General features: G+C 42.7%; 1 protein-coding gene across 2 annotated transcripts in view; it reads right to left on the bottom strand.

Moving 5' to 3' along the window:
* Positions 1 to 7,145: 7,145 nt before the first annotated feature.
* SH3PXD2B (SH3 and PX domains 2B) overlaps positions 7,146 to 16,320 on the bottom strand; it is a 162,455-nt gene continuing 153,280 nt past the window's right edge. For both annotated transcript variants that reach the window (XM_088457639.1, XM_088457640.1), the window contains 3 exons: positions 15,952 to 16,001; positions 13,340 to 13,465; positions 7,146 to 10,836 (listed from right to left, as the gene is read on the bottom strand). In XM_088457639.1, coding sequence (XP_088313765.1) covers positions 9,331 to 10,836; positions 13,340 to 13,465; positions 15,952 to 16,001 — 1,682 coding nt within the window. In that variant the 3' untranslated portion in view covers positions 7,146 to 9,330. The remainder of the gene's footprint in view (positions 10,837 to 13,339; positions 13,466 to 15,951; positions 16,002 to 16,320) is intronic.

Raw genomic sequence — 16,320 nt, 5'->3', positions numbered from 1 at the left:
TTTGGAATCAGTTGCTGTCAACTCTCAATATGAGATCCAAAGAGCTGTCACTATCAGTGAAGCAAGCCATCATTAGGCTGAAAAATCAAAACACCCATCAGAGAGATAGCAAAAACATTAGGTAAGGCCAAATCAACTGTTTGGAACATTCTTAAAAAGAAAGAACACACCGGAGAGCTCGGCAACACCAAAAGACCCGGAAGACCACGGAAAACAACTGTGGTGGATGACAAAAGAATTATTTCCCTGGTGAAGAAAACCCCTTCACAACAGTTGGCCAAATCAAGAACACTCTCCAGGAGGTAGATGTACATGTGTCAAAGTCAACAATCAAGAGAAGACTTCACAAGAGTGAATATAGAGGGTTCACCACAAGATGCAAACCATTGGTGAGCCACAAAAACAGGAAGACCAGATTAGAGTTTGCCAAACAACATCTAAAAAAGCCATTACAGTTCTGGAACAACATCCTATGGACAGATGAGACAAAGATCAACTTGTACCAGAGTGATGGGAAGAGAAGAGAAGGAACTGCTCATGATCCAAAACATACCACTTCATCAGTGAAGCATGGTGATGGTAATGTCATGGCGTGGGCATGTATGGCTGCCAATGGAACTGGTTCCCTTGTATTTATTGATGATGTGACGGCTGACAAAAGCAGCAGAATGAATTCTGAAGTGTTTTGGGCAATATTATATGCTCATATTCAATCAAATGCTTCAGGACTCATTGGACGGCGCTTCACAGTGCAGATGGACAATGACCCAAAGCATACTGCAAAAGCAACCAAAGAGTTTTTTAAGGCTAAAAAGTGGAATGTTATTCAATGGCCAAGTCAATCCCCTGACCTGAATCCGATTGAGCATGCATTTCACTTGATGAAGACAAAACTGAAGGGAAAATGCCCGAGAACAAGCAGGAACTGAAGACATTTGCAGTAGAGGCCTGGCAGAGCATCACCAGGGATGAAACCCAGCGTCTGGTGATGTCTATGCGTTCTAGACTTCAGGCTGTAATTGCCTGCAAAGGATTTGCAACAAAGTATTAAAAAGTGAAAGTTAGATTTAGGATTGTTTAGTTTGTCCCATTACTTTTGGCCCCTTAAAAAGTGGGAGGCACATATAGAAACCGTTGTAATTCCTACACCGTTCACCTGATTTAGATGTAATTACCCTCAAATTAAATCTGAAAGTCTGCAGTTAAATCACATCTTGTTTGTTTCATTTCAAAGCCATTGTGGTGGTGAATAGAGGCCAAAATATGAAAATTCTGTCAATGTCCCAATATTTATGGGCCTGACTGTATATCTGTCAGCTAACACCAGGAGGTAAATGTTATAGGCTGCCCGATGTTATGAAATAGCAGTCATTTAACAGGCAAAATCAGCCTTTTTCATTACGATTTTGTTCACAAATGTGGGTGCAATATAAATAAGTGTTATTGACCAATAAAATATTTGGATTTAAGAAATTGCAGCAGAGTACACAGCAGGGGATATGTATGTTTTGTGAACCAATCATAAAATGTTCATCTTTGAATCACATAGCAAAACAAACAGCTGGTTATGCCCCGTGGCTGGGCACACATATCCAAACGATAAAATGGTTGATGTATTCACCAATTATTGATGCTATTATATTCACAACTATAAAAAGAGACCCTACAACAACACACAACAACAAGCAATTTATAGAATTCAAAAACATACCACCAGCTACTGAATAAGACAATGGCTTATTACTATATGTAAGATGTAGAACTGTAGGCTGTCTAGGCGAATGGTTTCTATCTACTTACAATATGCAGGTAACCATCATCCACTCACCACATTTTTACTCAACATGTTTTTATCAGTGTAACAATGAGAATATAATGCAATGGTAACGCTATACAGCCTGGACACAGCCCACACAGACAACAATGCAACACAAGAAAGTAGGGAACTAGAAAGATGCCAGGTGTGGGAATGCTGTCACAAGGTACATGGTATCAGACATGCTGCTTTCCAATACCACGGCTGTTCTTAAGGTGCCCACACACATACCGACTTGCTCCCAATCAGCCGATGTACATGATTTCCCCTGAACTCTCCCCAAACAGTGGTGGTCACGATTTGGAGTTAAAAATGTCCAATCTGACTAAAGATCTATCTTGCAGCCAGTGCATTGTATCCCAGATTGGCTAATCTGCCCTACAGCACGGCAGATCTGAAGATGCGAGGTACGAAGAGTGGGGACGCGCATCGGCATCGTGATCAAGAGTAGAAACTCACGATTTTGCCATTTTTTACATTATCTGTCGTCACGATTCGTCGAAATCGGCCAAATTGGATGAAAAGTCGGTATGTGTGTGGGCACCTTTACACTGTGCACTGAAAGTAGTCAGCCTAAAAAGGTGGGCACCTCCTAAAGCCAGAGAATGGGACAGGGCAGTCAGTGGACTGGATGCACAGACAGAATTTTAACATTTAAAAAACCATGCAATAGAATACAATTCCACATTTCACATACATTATATCAATCACTTCATTTCCCAATGAATATATGATATAGTTTATTGCTAATAACTGGCAGAGTCTTGCATTTACTGCAGCTTGGATAACACAATTATCCATCCTTTATAGCAAAGGAAAGTATGCATCTGTCCTGCTACAATTTTATCTCAATGCATAGTAAGGGCCTTCACTGAAGAGGTTTTTGTTACAGGTTCTTTATTGCACATTTAATGTATATATATATTTATATATGTATTTATGAAATATGCATTTCCATTCTGGGCATTGACAGTATGTGAGGGCATACTTCTGTATGCAGTTTCAGTCATACCTTACACTTACAGCTTCTTACACTTCAGACTCAGCAAGGATAGGGCAGCAGACTCAGCAGCCACAGCAAGGATAGGGCAGCAGAGATCAGCAGACACAGCAAGGATAGGGCAGCAGAGAACAGCAGACACAGCAAGGATAGGGCAGCAGACACAGCAAGGATAGGGCAGCAGAGAACAGCAGACAGCAAGGATAGGGCAGCAGACACAGCAAGGATAGGGCAGCAGACACAGCAAGGATAGGGCAGCAGACACAGCAAGGATAGGGCAGCAGACACAGCAAGGATAGGGCAGCAGAGAACAGCAGACAGCAAGGATAGGGCAGCAGACACAGCAAGGATAGGGCAGCAGACACAGCAAGGATAGGGCAGCAGACACAGCAAGGATAGGGCAGCAGACACAGCAAGGATAGGGCAGCAGACACAGCAAGGATAGGGCAGCAGAGAACAGCAGACACAGCAAGGACAGGGCAGCACACTCAGCAAGGATAGGGCAGCAGACACAGCAAGGATAGGGCAGCAGAGAACAGCAGACAGCAAGGATAGGGCAGCAGACACAGCAAGGATAGGGCAGCAGAGAACAGCAGACAGCAAGGATAGGGAAGCAGACACAGCAAGGATAGGGCAGCAGAGAACAGCAGACAGCAAGGATAGGGCAGCAGACAGCAAGGATAGGGCAGCAGAGAACAGCAGACAGCAAGGATAGGGCAGCAGACACAGCAAGGATAGGGCAGCAGACACAGCAAGGATAGGGCAGCAGACACAGCAAGGATAGGGCAGCAGAGAACAGCAGACACAGCAAGGACAGGGCAGCACACTCAGCAAGGATAGGGCAGCAGACACAGCAAGGATAGGGCAGCAGAGAACAGCAGACAGCAAGGATAGGGCAGCAGACACAGCAAGGATAGGGCAGCAGAGAACAGCAGACAGCATGGATAGGGCAGCAGAGAACAGCAGACAGCAAGGATAGGGCAGCAGACACAGCAAGGATAGGGCAGCAGACACAGCAAGGATAGGACAGCAGACACAGCAAGGATAGGGCAGCAGAGAACGGCAGACACAGCAAGGATAGGGCAGAAGACACAGCAAGGATAGGGCAGCAGACACAGCAAGGATAGGGCAGCAGACACAGCAAGGATAGGGCAGCATAGAACAGCAGACAGCAAGGATAGGGCAGCATAGAACAGCAGACAGCAAGGATAGGGCAGCAGACACAGCAAGGATAGGGCAGCAGAGAACAGCAGACACAGCAAGGATAGGGCAGCAAAGAACAGCAGACAGCAAGGATAGGGCAGCATAGAACAGCAGACAGCAAGGATAGGGCAGCAGACTCAGCAAGGATAGGGCAGCAGACTCAGCAAGGATAGGGCAGCAGACTCAGCAAGGATAGGGCAGCAGACTCAGCAAGGATAGGGCAGCAGACTCAGCAAGGATAGGGCAGCAGACTCAGCAAGGATAGGGCAGCAGACTCAGCAAGGATAGGGCAGCAGACTCAGCAAGGATAGGGCAGCAGACACAGCAAGGAAAGGGCAGCAGAGAACAGCAGACACAGCAAGGATAGGGCAGCAGACACAGCAAGGATAGGGCAGCAGAGAACAGCAGACAGCAAGGATAGGGCAGCAGACGCAGAAAGGATCGGGCAGCAGAGGCAGCAAGGATAGTCCAGCAGACACAGCAAGGATAGGGCAGCAGACACAGCAAGGATAGGGCAGCATAGAACAGCAGACAGCAAGGATAGGGCAGCATAGAACAGCAGACAGCAAGGATAGGGCAGCAGACACAGCAAGGATAGGGCAGCAGAGAACATCAGACAGCAAGGATAGGGCAGCAGAGAACAGCAGACACAGCAAGGATAGGGCAGCAGACACAGCAAGGATAGGGCAGCAAAGAACAGCAGACAGCAAGGATAGAGCAGCATAGAACAGCAGACAGCAAGGATAGGGCAGCAGACACAGCAAGGATAGGGCAGCAGACTCAGCAAGGATAGGGCAGCAGACTCAGCAAGGATAGGGCAGCAGAGAACAGCAGACAGCAAGGATAGGGCAGCAGACGCAGAAAGGATCGGGCAGCAGAGGCAGCAAGGATAGTCCAGCAGACACAGCAAGGATAGGGCAGCAGATGCAGCAAGGATAGTCCAGCAGACGGAGCAAGGATAGGCCAGCAGACGCAGGTAAAGAGCAGAAATGGATGACCTGAATGCAGTCACACTATTTATTGGACACATACTTAATACACTGGTGTGGTTTTATATTATATTAAGTCCCAGCTGTCTAGACCCATTATTAAATTGATACTTCCTTTTGTACTGATGCAGGAAAGAAAATAGTCCCTTCTGATTCTTAAAAAGGAAAATACAGATGTTTGTATTTCATTTTTACTATTATTTGGTATTCCTGTCTGTATTTAATTAGCTCTTACATGGTAAATGCAACTTTCACATGTATTAATAACACTGTCCAGACACTATTCTTTTACATATGTCCATCATTACAGTATTATGTTGTGTACAAACTAATACTGTCCAGCCACATATCTAGGCTACGCCTGCATTTTCTCTATGCTATCGTATAGTATGTACAACTGTAACGCTGACATAAGCCCGGCACATATGGTATTGTATAGTATGCACAACTGTAACGCTGACATAAGCCTGGCACATATGCTATTGTATAGTATGTACAACTGTAACGCTGACATAAGCCTGGCACATATGCTATTGTATAGTATGTACAACTGTAACGCTGACATAAGCCCGGCACATATGCTATTGTATAGTATGTACAACTGTAACGCTGACATAAGCCCGGCACATATGCTATTGTATAGTATGTACAACTGTAACGCTGACATAAGCCCGGCACATATGCTATTGTATAGTATGTACAACTGTAACGCTGACATAAGCCCGGCACATATGCTATTGTATAGTATGTACAACTGTAACGCTGACATAAGCCCGGCACATATGCTATTGTATAGTATGTACAACTGTAACGCTGACATAAGCCTGGCACATAAGCTATTGTATAGTATGCACAACTGTAACGCTGACATAAGCCTGGCACATATGCTATTGTATAGTATGCACAACTGTATCGCTGACATAAGCCCGGCACATATGCTATTGTATAGTATGCACAACTGTAACGCTGACATAAGCCCGGCACATATGCTATTGTATAGTATGCACAACTGTAACGCTGACATAAGCTATTGTATAGTATGCACAACTGTAACGCTGACATAAGCCTGGCACATATGCTATTGTATAGTATGTACAACTGTAACGCTGACATAAGCCCGGCACATATGCTATTGTATAGTATGTACAACTGTAACGCTGACATAAGCCCGGCACATATGCTATTGTATAGTATATACAACTGTAACGCTGACATAAGCCCGGCACATATGCTATTGTATAGTATGTACAACTGTAACGCTGACATAAGCCTGGCACATAAGCTATTGTATAGTATGCACAACTGTAACGCTGACATAAGCCTGGCACATATGCTATTGTATAGTATGCACAACTGTATCGCTGACATAAGCCCGGCACATATGCTATTGTATAGTATGCACAACTGTAACGCTGACATAAGCCCGGCACATATGCTATTGTATAGTATGCACAACTGTAACGCTGACATAAGCCCGGCACATATGCTATTGTATAGTATGCACAAGTGTAACGCTGACATAAGCCCGGCACATATGCTATTGTATAGTATGCACAACTGTAACGCTGACATAAGTCCGGCACATATGCTATTGTATAGTATGCACAACTGTAACGCTGACATAAGCCCGGCACATATGCTATTGTATAGTATGTACAACTGTAACGCTGACATAAGCCCGGCACATATGCTAGGGTTGTAGACCTGGATACATCATGAGTCGCGTCTGACTGAGCAAATGCACGAAAATGTGCCTTTTCCTGCTTCCGTCACAATTGTGTCTATCTCTAAATCAGGCCCATAGTGTCATGCTGACATCTAGAGCCGCTGAGGGGGTTGGTTATCTTACAGATTCTGCAGATTCTTGTATTTTATATTGACACAACATCATTAAAGCTACACAAGAACTTACTCATCCATCAAACTTAAATAGTAGTAGGTTTGGAATGGAGAATCTGATCACATATACAGGATGTCCTAGCAACAAGTAGACCTGATGTAAAGCTTTGCTGCCACCCAGTGGTGTACTGGAGTAACACTTAAACAGTACAGTACACAATATGAATGTGCTAAAAAGATCGGTGCAACAAATGATCATAAAACACAAGTGAATTTTTTTTTTTAAAAAAAAGCTTTATTGACATAGTACAGGATACCAATGGCAGAATATCTTGACAATTCAAAGGTATGAGGTAAAGAAATGAGTCTGCATAGTTTCAAAATGTATTAAAGGTGAGCCACATAATTCTATATGATGGACACTTAGCAAGTGTCAATAACTGATGTCCTGTCCTGGTTTTAAAAAGTCTACTACTTTGGTGCCTTCATTGCAGCCAAGTTGGAAGCACATTTTCAATACCCAGGGACCAGATTTTTTGGTTTATAAAGTAAGCATGCATTAGGAGGGCCCAATAATGGGGATAGGAACAGTCACTTGGGCTCTATCAAAAGATAATTGGGCGCAGAGCATGAAAACAATTTGGTTTAGCCCACAGACCTTTGGTTTGAATACACCACATTTAAAAATGCTTCAGCCATACAGGCAGTTAGAAAGGCACAGTCACAAATAATTACATTCCTAGACGATTATGGTTGGAAAAATATCTTTACATGATATATGAAATCAGGGGTTCATTGGGCAAAGCAGCAGTAGAGTCTGAAGCCGTTACATGGCAGCGGATAACCAGATAGAAAGAAAGACAAGAAAAAAAGGGTGGTTGAGTATTACAGACACTGATAAAGCTACTGGTAACATGCAGTAGAGCATTGAACCTCCTCCTTTGTATAGCGACACATCAGATTATATAATACTGCACGGATACAATATAGTACAATGGAAAATGTGCAAGGTGTGCATGTGCCCTGCCTTGGTGATGTCATGAACATCTGTCAGAGTAAACAAGACACAGAACTGTCACATGGCTGTAAATAGACCTGATCACAGCTCTAGAGCAGTTAAAGGCAGTGGCGTAAGACATGGAGCACGGCTCCTTCATTTGGAAAAAAAATATATATATATATCAATGTTTGTAACAATTAGGAATAATGCAAGTTAAATATATCCCTTCCATGATAGTTTTTATTTTGTTACAAGTAAATTCACTCTTTCACTAAGAGCCGCTATATTAAAATATATTCAAAGAGCGTTCCAGCTGCATGACATACGTTCCTGCTTGGGACACCTTGCTGTAGGACTACTGGAGGACAGTGATAATCAGGGGCAGCCATTGTCTGGTTCAGTTCCTTTATTTCCAGGAGAACAGATCCTTTATCTTTACAGCGGTAGCAAAGACCAATGTTCTAGGCAGGAAATCTTTACTACAACAGTGTGTGGTTTCTTGTGTTTATTTAATCTCACTTTCCATCTTCATGCCAGTAGTGTTCCGGGCTGTGGTGAGGAAGGAAAGCTGCAAGCAGCAGCTACTAATTTGGTAAAAACAGAGGGTTGTATAAGTATCCACATTCTCAATATGTTTTCATCACAGCAATTGAAGGGGAACTGGCTGTTCCATATTGTATCAATGTTGACCCCCAAATAATCACATAAAAGTCTTCTTCCAGGATGGACATTAATTTATGTAATCGGTATGATGTGGCTATGACCTGATGGAAATGGTGACTCCGAACATGCACAATGTAACACGCTGCACTTGTGACCTGCATTCCAACTAGTGCAGACATATGTGCACTATTCTCATGTTTGAACCCAGAGATACTCCCTGTTGGTCAGGATGCAAACTGCAGACCAGTATTTGTATTATTCACAATACATTATATTTGGAATCTACCCTTTTAGTGGTCCTAAAACAATGGTACACTGACGAGTTTGCAGAGAAGAAATGTTGATAATCACTGTGATAACTAGTAATCGCTGCCACAGACTGTTTAACATTCTTATTCCCATTTTTGTTCACAAAAAAAAAAATGTGCATGTCCCCCAGCATTTTAAACTATACTGCCAAGGTCATTATATCACTGTCAACAGTGGCTAAAATGTTATTTGGAAAATGAGAATTTGTACCAATATGGAGAACTCTCCAATGCTGGAGCCACAAGAGGTCCACACAGACATATAGATGTACAATCAATCACCTAGATTAGGTTACGGCAGAGCATGCTAGGAGCTGTAGGAGGTGATGCACTGCCCTACACACAGGCTGTTATGTTTTTTGTTTTTTTTTACTAAAATAGTGAATAAAAATGGAATGTATAAAAAAACAAAAGGTTTTATGTAAAAAACACAAAAAAAATCAAACTATAAATAAATGTACTATTTAAATAGACATGAAATGGGAGACTACTGAACTGTAAAAAGCAGGCCATTATGGCTTCTTTCTTAGATAATTGGAAGGTATCCAGCCCTCCCAGAATGGGCCTCCACTAAGAACCCTACAGAACCACCAGCCACTGGAGCTTTTCTCCTGAACCTCAAATACTGTCCCCTCTTTAAAGCTGCTGCTATCTTCATCCCCATCAAAATCGGCAATTGCCACATAATGGGAATCTTTGGGTACCTCAGGAAGTGGTGCAGTAGGTAATGCCTTCTCTATCTGCCTTAGTACCTGCGCCTTTGGAACAAAGCTATTCCTTACTTTGGTATCATCACTGCTTGATGAAGGAAGGTACGGTTTGGCTTTGGGCGGGATCAGTATTGGCCGATTTGTGGCATAATCAGAATTTTCCTTTTGTTGTGTTGCTGCAGCCTCATTTGTTTCATTGGAAGCAAACCCTTTCTTAGGAGGAGGGGGTCTTCTTGGTGGAACTACAGGTCTCTGGGGTTGGTCTCTTGTAGCCTTTGATTCATTGTCAGGAGTCCTCACAGGAACTGGCAGTGCTTTAGATGGGGGCTCTCTAGGAATATCATTGTCTTGTTTGTACTGATGTTTTGGATCTGGTTTATCAAGGGGTCTGCCAGCAGCCCCAAGACAAGGTGCAGTATACATTGGAGCATCAATCACTCCACTGCTTACACAGAACTCCTGTTCTCTTGCCTTATCTGCAGTTTTGGTAGCAGGTTTGAGTCTGCTTCTGAGGTGCGAAATATCGACCTTATCTTCAGCGCTAACTTCAGTTTTAGCTGTAGCTAGTGGTTTGGGCCTCACTTGGGGTTTGGACTTCTGAAATGGGGTTGGGACAATTAACTCTGGCTTCTCTGAAGAAAGCTCAGGTTTAGGTTTGTTGGCGATGGGCTTAAGGACAGGCTTTTTCAGCTCTTTTGGTGACACTTTGTGCCCACACTCCAGACCCATTTCATTTTTCAGCTGAAACATTTTGCCTTTTTCACTTTTTAAGTCAGGTTTCTTCACCTCTTTTGGGGGAAACGGTCTCTGTGGGCTAGTTGAGAGCATGCTGGCTGTCGGCTTTGGAGGGGGAGCGCGAAGCTGCGGCATACTTGGTCGTTCAGAAACATCATCTGTTTTCAGCATGGATTCCCTTCTCGGAGGCAGACTTGGCTTCTCTTCCCCATCACCACCAGCTGCCTCATCATACACACTATTTAAAACATGTTCTTGGAAATCCAAAGGAGTACTTTTAAAGCCTTGGTCTTTACTCTTCCAATCCTTGGACCACTTTGCTACAGAGTCTGTACCATTTTGTGGTGGTTCAGGTAGAGGCCTACAAGGCCCAAGGGCTTCTTCCTGAGAGATGTGCTCTCCAGAAACATTAGCCAAGGATAGCTGGGCCATTTCATTGGGTAAAGGGGCTAAAAAGTTGGGCCTTAAAGCACTGCTAGTTTTCTTGTACTTGTCAATAAAGGTAGCCGGGGCCCAGCCCTCTTTATCATCGATCTGAATGTACCACCAGCCACTATGGTTCTTCTCAATCACCTAGCAGGAAACATACAACAATGATTTATACAGTACAGTATATATATATTCATACCACACCCAGGTTTTAAAAGTTTTTATCCAAACAATTTACAGCATATAAAAGCAACACATAAGAAAATACAAAACGTGTGATGTAACTTGATATTTCAGTTGGTCATAGAATTATTGGACCGCAATACAGAGGCCATTAATTAATTCGTAATTAAAAGAGAGATCTATACATATTTCTTGATCTATCGCACAAATATAAACCTAAACTACCATTCGGTTTATACTTTGATGTAATAGTGTTGCTGCTTACTAATAAACACGTATCCCCTAGAGATGCAGAGAAGTCCACATGTTTAAATGTTATTTTTCAACCCTGGACATAATATTATGAATAGTAAGATTTGCAATTCTAATAACTAGCAACAGATGGTTATTCATTTAAACAATGTAAAATTTAATGGATATCGCCTTTAATTTTAAATGGTTTGCAATTAGAACTAATCCTTGCCTTATATATATCCAAAGGCATTTGCTTTGTGAAACATTGCAGAGACTGGTCTACAAGTAAAACAATGTCCGCTTGGCATCAGTTTGCAAGTCTGGGGCTGAAATCAGCTGTGATCCGCAGCACTGCACAAACGGATCACTCCCACTGACAGCAAGAGCTGGGAAGTGCTGCGGACACATTTAATGTATATGCTCATTTGGAACCAGCAATAGTTTGTTGCAATATGATTCCAAGCAGACATTGCTTCACTTGTGGACCCGTTACTAGAATGGGTAATCGATCACTTACTAACTCTTCCAGCTGGGAAACTCCTTTGGATTGTTTATTAATGTATCTATTGCTATACCAACAGTCTAATTAAACCAGTGACTGTTGTTTGGACAGAAGTATTTATACAAGGCAGATCTGCACAAATATAACAGTACAGTATACTATCTTCGATTAACGTCTGCAGACACAATGTGGCTTTTTATACAATTTTGTCTAGAATTAAGCAACAGTTTAACAATCAGCAAATCATCAGGGTTTCCATTTATATAGTGATTTATGATTGCTTGTATTATCTGTTTATATATATATATATATATATGTATATATATATATATATATATATATATGTGTATATATATATATATATATATATATATATACACACACACATACATACATATTATATATATACTAGCCAGAATAAATAATATTTTTTTTTCATTCAAATGTATATTTGTGAAACTAAAATATGTTGAAACCTAACATTCCAGGACCTGGACAAGCAGCGACTGGGTTTAAGTTGCCGGCAGCAGACAGTCTTCCAGCTGTCCTGACTGTTGGGAAACTGTCACGCACAGTCATGACTATGGCAGGGACAGCTGCTGCTCTAACAATCCACTCCTGCCTCAGCTCTCCCAATCCGCCCCTACCTTGCCTCTCCCAATCCGCCCCTGCCTGGCCTCTCCCAATCCGCCCCTGCCTCGCCTCTCCCAATCCGCCCCTGCCTCGCCTCTCCCAATCCGCCCCTGCCTCGCCTCTCCCAATCCGCCCCTGCCTCGCCTCTCCCAATCCGCCCCTGCCTCGCCTCTCCCAATCCGCCCCTGCCTCGCCTCTCCCAATCCGCCCCTGCCTCAGCTCTCCCAATCCGCCCCTGCCTCAGCTCTCCCAATCCACCCCTAATGGACTCCTGATGTGCATCTCCCTATCCACCCCTGGCACACGTCTTCCCAATCCACCCCTGGTGCGCAACTCCCAATCCACCCCTGGCACACGTCTCCCAATTCACCCCTGGCACACATCTCCCAATCCACCCCTGGCACACGTCTCCCAATCCACCCCTGGCACACGTCTCCCAATCCACCCCTGGCACACATCACACAATCCACCTCTAACCAACATTTCCCAATCCACTCCTGCCGCACATCTTCCAATCTACTCCTGCCGCAAATCACCAGTGCTCTGTACAAGATTTCCTATAACATGGAGCAGAAGTGGGAGCTTACCTTCACCAAACACCACATCAGACAAGTCCATTAGAAAGCAAGGGATTAAGATACAATTAGAGTGAGTTTAAAGGGGAAATGCAACAGCCTGTGACTTCCAAGCATCAGTGAGATCAAGATGAGTCTGTCTGATGTTTTAAAGTGGCAACCATTCAAAAGGCAAAACCAAGTTGTTTTTGCCTTTTAAATGATTGCCATTTAAAACATTGGGCATGCTCACTAGGATCTCGCAGATGCCTGTAAGTTGCAGGCTATTACATTTCTCTCTAAGAGCTGACGAAAGACACTAATTTCCTAGCTACAAATGTGATTTTACTACAGCAATTTCAGAACTGTGAGAGTATCTCATCTTTCATAGTGATCACCTACTGTACATTATAAAGTTAGATTGTGCAAGTGTGAAGCAAACCAGTATGGTGTGGAGCCCAACCTGGTATCCAGCACATGCAAAGTAATAGTAATATCTCAGCCCTCACTATATATTTACTGTAAGTAAAGAGACTCTCACCTCAACTTTCAGTCCTGCCTGGAAGCTGATGCCATCAGGAATGGTGGTCTGGAAGTCAGCAATAGTGTAATACTCTTCTTCAACATGTGGGGGAGTAGGAGGCTTTGGGAGATGTAGTCCCCTGGGCTGATGTATTCAGTTAGTAAAGCAAGATAACAGATCGATAAAAACAAAATACCAATTAAAAATGTACATAAATCACATTACTAACAGGCATCAACTAAATAAGTAACATTGTAATAATGGTCCTGCAAATGGCCATATTGTATCCTGGTGCATTATATCTGCATTCCAAATAAAATAAGCACAGGCCTTGATATTACATGCCTGCTAAATTTACAGAATACATATTATTTCCACCAGCGGGGCTCACAGGCTAACATTGTCTCAAAGTATATAGACAATTAAATAACAGACCTGCCACACAGACAAAGGTGCAGTTCCCAAAGAGAGAGTGCCAAGAACCTAATTCACCTAAATAGTAAATAAAATAGAAAAATGTGGAGATTCCTATCTATACATACATATGTATAGAACGTACACCGACTAACACCAGGAGATAGGCTTCCATTCCACCCCAATGGGTAATTTATTCTGCTCCTTACCAGGTGGATTCCTTTCTGTAGTTTTATCAAGTCTTCTGTTTTCTCTAAACAGAGTCTCTTTACTATACGGGACTGATTCAATCTTTTGTGACCTGGGTGAATTGTTGTCAACACGCGTGGGAACATTCCTAGCAGCAGCACATAGTGACCGCAGCATTACTCATATTGTATCACACCCCGATAGGGATGAGCAGTATAATCCCCCATAAAGATGAGCAGTATAAATCCCCCATAGGAATGAGCACTGTAATCCCCCATAAAAATGAGCAGTATAATCCCCCATAGGGATGAGCAGTATATTACCCATAGGGATGAGCAGTATAACCACCCCCATAGGGATTAGCTGTATAACCCCCCATAGGATGAGCAGTATAACCCCCCCATAGGGATGAGCAGTATAACCCCCCCATAGGGATGAGCAGTATAACCCCCCATAGAGATGAGCAGTATAACCCCCCATAGAGATGAGCAGTATAACCCCCCCATAGGGATGAGCAGTATAACCCCCCCATAGGGATGAGCAATATAACCCCCCCATAGGGATGAGCAGTATAACCCCCCCATAGGGATGAGCAGTATAACCCCCCATAGAGATGAGCAGTATAACCCCCCATAGAGATGAGCAGTATAACCCCCCCATAGGGATGAGCAGTATAACCCCCCCATAGGGATGAGCAATATAACCCCCCCATAGGGATGAGCAGTATAACCCCCCCCCATAGAGATGAGCAGTATAACCCCCACATAGAGATGAGCAGTATAATAAAATGTTCTCTTGCATTTATCTGAGATGTGGCAGCTGCATATCACAGATTATTGAATATGCCACTACAAGTAGTTATTATACATAGAGATACCCTATTTTGGTAATGGTTTTTTAGTTTTGTCACGTGGTGTTTGTCTAATAAGTGCTGACTATTTATTGTATTCTTATATTTTATTATGTTTTAAATATTAAACATGCTCTATATTCATGCTATATGTGCTTCCTAGTTTTCCTATTTTATGCCCTATTTTATCTTGGAATATTCATTATGTAGCTTTAGCAGTGGCGTCATTTCCTTATAACACAGTGGGCCTGATTCAGAGGTGGACACAGTGTGGATGTTGTACGCAGTTGGCTGATGTTTTAAGTCTGCACATGTGCCTGAGTTGCACCACGCATGCTCCCGATTGTTCTGCACACCGATGTGAACTACAGAATCGGACGCACGGCCTGAGAATTATAGTGGGCGTTCCTGGGAGGTAACAGGAGGCTGGCAAAGACTATGCGGACATCTCGCTGAAAACCGCTGCATTCAAAGGTGTACAGCCGCTCACACAGGAGGCCATACTCCAACCTCTATAGGGCTGGTGCAAGTATCAATGGTGCGTCTAAATATGCACATTGACAGAAATGCACTGGCTTAAGACGCTGCAAATGGATGTCTTAGGGCTCTAAGTACTAAGCCTTGGAAAGAGATAAAGTGATTGGAGATAAAGTACCAACCAATCAGCTCCTGTCATTTTTTAAACACAGCCTGTAATGTGACAGTTAGAAGCTGATTGGTTGGTACTTTATCTCCTTCCACTTTATATCTCTCCAAGTCTTAGTACAGTACATAGACCCCTTAGTTATTTAAAAATCGAGGCGGCATTAGCGTAAAGATGCAGACGTGACTGGGGCAGAAGGCACAGTCGTGCCTGGGTCCATCCTTGTATCAGGCCCAGGGTGTGGGAACAAATCTGCAGCTATAAAATGGAACTGCAGAGTAACACCAAGTAAGACACCAAAATACTTATGTAATAATGTGCTCAGCATATAGAATATAACATAATATACTATATATATATATATATATATATATATATATATATCATTGCCTTTCATCTATAATAATAATAATAAGGCAAAAGGTCAGGTTTAAAAGAAGAAAATCAATAAATATGCAAAAGGTGAAAATAACTATTTACTGGCCGACAAAACGTCTGTACAGCGATGACACAAGGCCGCAGGAAGATACTTACAATAGTAAGATCACGACGCGGGGGTGGTCTCTGTCTCATTGTAGGGGATTCTGCATAAATAGAATGCCACATTAGTATTGTTGGATATAAAATGATGGACATATTACCCTAAGACTAACCTTTACAAAAAAAAATAACAAATTGAACAAGTTATTAGCAAATGACAAAAATTCAGTTGTTTATCGTAAACATTTAGTATTGTTTATCGTCAGTTCTACACATTACTATTGGGTTTTCTCTAGCCCTAAATGTTCATGTGTATATTTTTCTATATGTACGTAGGTCAATCCTGCAGACTGCACCTCTTGCTTCTCAAAAATACTGCAGTGTACAATCTCAGATGGGCATTTCAGCCACTGTACTTTTCCT

The sequence above is a fragment of the Taudactylus pleione genome, unplaced genomic scaffold (genome assembly GCF_031769625.1).
Source record: "Taudactylus pleione unplaced genomic scaffold, aTauple2 ptg000774l, whole genome shotgun sequence".
NCBI classification, from domain to species: domain Eukaryota; kingdom Metazoa; phylum Chordata; class Amphibia; order Anura; family Myobatrachidae; genus Taudactylus; species Taudactylus pleione.
This window is presented reverse-complemented; position numbering and strand designations above follow the sequence as displayed.